The sequence below is a fragment of the Alligator sinensis genome, unplaced genomic scaffold, assembly GCF_000455745.1.
Source record: "Alligator sinensis unplaced genomic scaffold, ASM45574v1 scaffold685_1, whole genome shotgun sequence".
Taxonomy (NCBI): Eukaryota; Metazoa; Chordata; order Crocodylia; family Alligatoridae; genus Alligator; species Alligator sinensis.
Genome location: NW_005842336.1, coordinates 1,411,575 through 1,416,787, shown reverse-complemented (window position 1 = coordinate 1,416,787; position 5,213 = coordinate 1,411,575). Strand labels below are relative to the sequence as shown.

At 47.7% G+C, this 5,213-nt stretch overlaps 1 protein-coding gene across 2 annotated transcripts in view; it reads right to left on the bottom strand.

Annotated features, from left to right (window-relative positions):
* DPYSL2 (dihydropyrimidinase like 2) overlaps positions 1–5,213 on the bottom strand; it is a 69,190-nt gene that overhangs the window by 14,134 nt on the left and 49,843 nt on the right. For both annotated transcript variants that reach the window (XM_014522285.2, XM_006028713.3), the window contains exon 8: positions 1,773–1,893. In XM_014522285.2, coding sequence (XP_014377771.1) covers positions 1,773–1,893 — 121 coding nt within the window. The remainder of the gene's footprint in view (positions 1–1,772; positions 1,894–5,213) is intronic.

Here is a 5,213-nt window from a genome sequence, read left to right as displayed (position 1 = left end):
TCCATAGATGCTTCTCAAGCAAATCCCGGGACGTCATTCTCCCCTTGTACTCGGCCTTAGTGAGGCCGCAGCTGGAGTACTGCGTCCAGTTTTGGGCTCCACAATTCAAAAAGGATGTGGAGAAGCTTGAGAGAGTCCAGAGAAGAGCCACGTGCATGATCAGAGGTCAGGGAAGCAGACCCTACGATGACAGGCTGAGAGCCCTGGGGCTCTTTAGCCTGGAAAAGCACAGGCTCAGGGGTGATCTGATGGCCACGTATAAGTTTATCAGGGGTGACCACCAGTATCTGGGGGAACGTTTGTTCACCTGAGCGCCCCAAGGGATGACGACTAGGTCGAATGGTCATAAACTACTACAAGACCATTTCAGGCTGGACATAAGGAAGAATTTCTTTACTGTCCGAGCCCCCAAGGTCTGGAACAGCCTGCCACTGGAGGTGGTTCAAGCGCCCACATTGAACACCTTCAAGAGCCAACTGGATGCTCATCTTGCTGGGATCCTATGAACCTGGCTGACTTCCTGCCCTTTGGGCAGGGGGCTGGACTCGATGATCTTCCGAGGTCCCTTCCAGCCCTAATGTCTATGAAATCTATGATCACAAGCTCCCTGTGTGACCTTGGGTAACTCCCTTAAAATCTCTCTTGTGGTTCCCATCTTTGAATTAGGAATACTTGCCCAGTTCAGCAGACTTTGTTGCAAGGGCGAAGGGATTTTTGGTGAGGTAATACAGCCTTCCCATCCATGATTTTACTGATACTAGTCAGTATCAATCAGCATTTTAATAAATCTCAGTTCCATGTGATCTCTCTCAGTACTAAGCAGGGCCCTATAGAGGAAGATATGCCCTGACACCACCTGCACCAGCCCTGCTGTCAGTCCTTTACAGTCCATCAGTCCCTCCCACCAGCTCTGAATCTACTTCCTGGAAGCTAAACATTCATGCGCTAGGGTCAGCATATCTTGAATGCATGCACCAAAACCAGCACACAACCAGACCAACTAGCTCTTGCCACTGAAAACCCAGATGGAAACTGATGTCATTTCTTTATCTGTCCTGATTTATTTAGACAGAATTCAAATTGAGTCCAACCTTTGTAGGCAAAAGAGTCTGGCAGCCTCCTTGCTTTTCTGCCTGCCCTTAGATGCTTTAAACAGAAGTTAATAAGGTTTTGGGAGCGGAATACAAGGAGGAAATAGAAGCTCTCTGTGCTCTGTAACCATGATTTCACCAAAGCTGGAAAGCAGCAGCAGGGCACGTGGTATACAGGAAGAGCTCATGCTCTGCCAGAGAGCAGCGCAGGCTTATGGCTCAGGGAGAAATGTGCTAACAGGGCTACACAACACAGTAAGGCAATGCCAGGGCAGCAATTCAGAGTACAGATGGCAGGAAGGTCCTGCCTAGCATGCTGGGACCACTGCTGGGCACAGAAGGGAGTTTGGAGGGAGGTTGCAAAGAAAGATTGAGCTGGAAGGAAGACTGAGGAAGAAAGGGGACTTAATAACTGCATGGGAGGGATTTTACTGAGGGCATCCAGAGGCAAGGGGGTTATGGGATGAATATCAGGGTCAGGAACACTTCCTGGCAGCCTGTTAGAGGATGGAATATTCTCCCATGGGAAGTCAGATAGAACCAACTGTTTGGGACCTTTAAAACTCAGACTGGACAGAAACACTAGAAATGCCTCTTGCAGTGAGTGATCCCATGTTGGCAGGGAGACGGCTGGATGATCTCACAGGACTTTTCCATTGCTAATGGCCATGAATAACTTACCCTTTTTCCTGGCCTGAGCAATAACATCTGCAGCGCTTTTGCTCATCACCTTGGTAATGTAGAGGGGGCAGTTAGTTTGGTTGGCAATGGTGATTGCCCGATTCACAGCCTCAGCTTCCACCTAAAAAACAAAGTCAGCCAGTTCAGGAAAGCATGTTCATGTATCCAGTTCTTCTGACCCACCCTATTAACACCTTTGCTTTCATGAGCACATCGGGGACACATGGCTTGAGAAGACTGGGTGGCCTTTACATGACTTCCATGCCTCCCCACCCTCCTACCATGCTCCGTCTGCTGGGGCTCAAGCCCTGCACTAGGAGAATCCTCCCCAACCTGTCTGAGGGACTTACAGCCTTTATGCCACTCCAGCATATTTAACAGGGGTTGAGGGGAACAAGGATGAGGATTTTTCCACGCCAAGACAGCTCATGTACCTACCAGTATCATGATTTCTTGAGTGCTGGGAGCGTGCTCACACAGCACAGAGATGGCCCCTGTCTCCAGCAGGGAAACATCTACCACTAAGTTCTTCTTTTCAGCCTCTCAGATGAGGCCCCTGAGAGGAGTAAGTCCCCCCCATACATCTTCCATCAGTTGTGAAATGCTGCACCTTGTATGAAGAAAATTTCTACTTGAGACTGCCAAGCTGTGCACCCTGAAGCAGGGGATGTGCTTTCCTTGACCACATCTAACTGTGCATTTTAATTGGTTTATTTATTCAATCATTGGCTATTGCCCTTGTGCAGAGAACCAGCACGGTATCTATATGCACCACTAACATTCACCCATATTGTTCCTAGCCATTATGAGTCAGCACATTCCTATAGCACACAAAAAGTAACTGAATGTTGACTCAGTAAAACCATCCATGTCACCGAGGGGTGGCACATCATCAAACTGGCTACATCTTGCTTGCTCCCCACCCCCCAGTATCCGAGTGGGGAGCAGTCACAGTGCACAGCTGCACAAACCCGCACCCTTTTTGCCCATGTAAGTAGAGGCCCTTGTAAATTCAGGAGAGCAACTGAATAAGCTGCTTTAAAAACCCAGCCCTAATATTAATCCAGCCAGTTTACAAGACCTTTACAGATGCTTGGATGCCTTAATGGAGAATTTGTTCAACCCAGCCCTCAAATCTAAAAATAACATAACAATAATATTACCTCACACTCTCTGGGCCTGATCCTCCATTCCTTGCATTCCTAAGTCCTGACTCTCAACTGAAGTCACACTAGGACAGCTCTGGAGACATGCCATAAAGAATGAGGGCCCCAACATCCCAGGTCTCAAAGAACAACTCTCTCCTAACAAGTGTGAACCTACTAAAAGACTCAAGCTGCTATCCCAGCCTTCTTGACTTCACCTGTGTGCATACATGAAATCCAAGTGGGAGCTCTAGGTTTCCTAAGGGCTGCACAGTTGCATCTCGCAGCTCCAGGTGAAGTAGCTATGTCAGCATGTGGGTTCCTTGCCTTTATACAAAGAGGGAAAGAAACAGACAGTTCAACTGCCTGATCTCTCCACAGCGACAAGCTGACTGCAGCTCCTGTTGACACGAGTGGGTTTTGTATCTGCACAACAGTTCTGAAATGCCAGTCCTCTGGTTTGTGCAAACCTAAACGCAACAAGTCATTTGGGGCATGTCTGTACAATGCCCCCTCTAACCCTAGAGCCACCGCCAGCAAAATAACCCCAGGCACGCATTCCCACTTACATGGGTCACAGACTAGCAGTCAGGCTAAGGAACTCTTTAGCAACCTGGAGGTAGCTGATTAAGGAAGGCAGCTGTGACTTTTAAAAAACAGCCTGGGTTCTGGCACAGAAGGGGTTAAAATGCTAGGCAATGCTGGTGACTAACTCTGCCCTAGGAAAGGGCTATGAGAGCTGCCAGCTACTTAAAAAAAATTATATTTTAGGGCCAGGAGGGCCCACCCAAATGGAAAAGGCGATAAAAATGTTTTTCCTACAGTTTTCTCTGTGCTAAGACCAGCACTTGCAGCTGGTGGCAAGAGCCAAAGGATACCATAAAAAATCCTCTTCCTAGTTATAAGGACAGAAAAAATGGATGCTGTTCTCTCGCCAACCTATTCAGGCAATAGCAGCAGGTCAGCACCCACCCACTCTAGCCCCCAACTCCATGGTCTCTGTCCATTGACTTCAACAAACTGTATATACTAAAATTATCTGCTCACTCTCCCCAACTCGCATGCTCATCACCCTACACCAAGCAGAAGCTGGGAGAGGCCTGGTGAATGGCAGGTGGGCAGAGATGGTGCACTAGGATCTCATTAAGAACATCAGGGTGGGAATCCCAGGACTCTATTACTGGATTTCCTGCTAGTGACTGGAGAACCTTGGCCTAACTTTGAACATCTGGCAAAACGGAAGAGCCAGGACTTAACTGTGGACAAGCCACTTGCAGAAAATAAATGAAGTTCTCATCTGCTCTACATCCAGCTCTCTCACCGACTCACTGTAGATCCCTAGTTAGGCAGTCTCCCTCTCTCCCTCAGTTGCCCCACCCATAAAATGGGGATAATAGTCTTCATTCATCCTTGTCAGTGTGAGAAGACAATTCTAGAGCTGATGGCCCTGCCCTTACAAGATGCCAAGTGCCTTCAGTTCCCGGTGCAGTCTGTGAGAATTGCAGCGGGTTTTAACTGCATTCAAAGAAGGAACGTTCATGTATCTGCTGCAAACAGTGGAAAGGTAGACACAAAGCAACCAAACAAAGGGGACAGCTCATAAAGAATTAAAGGCCCTTCTTCTCTGTAGGACAAACTTTTAAACAGCTGGATAGTCCTAGAGTATTTTAAGGCTTCACTCCTCTGCGGTACCGAGCACCCTCATCTTCCAAGGAACCCAACAGGAACTAAGGGTGGTCAGGAGTGTGAACTGCAAGTGTCACAGATCCCCCCTCACTGCCAACATCTGTTACTGTTCTCCTTTGGCAAGCAGAGAAATATGTAAAGAAACAGAGAGGTGGGTGGGAAATCTGGATGCAAACGTTTGCCTACAACTTCCAGGAAACAATCCCAACCTCCAGAGTCAACTTTAACAGGGAAAAAATGAGAGGATTCATGTTCCAATTGAGCTGGGCATTGTTTCCCTCAGTCCACAGCAACATTTACTCTGAAAGATTTATGTCCAACACTGAAATGTCTTTGGATGCTGCTTGACTGAACTGAATGGAAGAAAAATAAAGGGGGCGGAACATGTGAGAATGATCTCACCCACCAGACTTCCAGCAGGACCGCATATGGCAACATTAGCAAATCCCTAATACTTTGGAGGAACAATAACAACAACTTTAACATAATGGATGGACTTCCCAGAGCCAAACCTCCAAGGAATGACGTCCAACCTGGAGATACTGAGAGGAGCACATTACAGTGGAAACTCACCAAACCCTGGGACTCTTAGGCTGGGATTTTCAAAGGA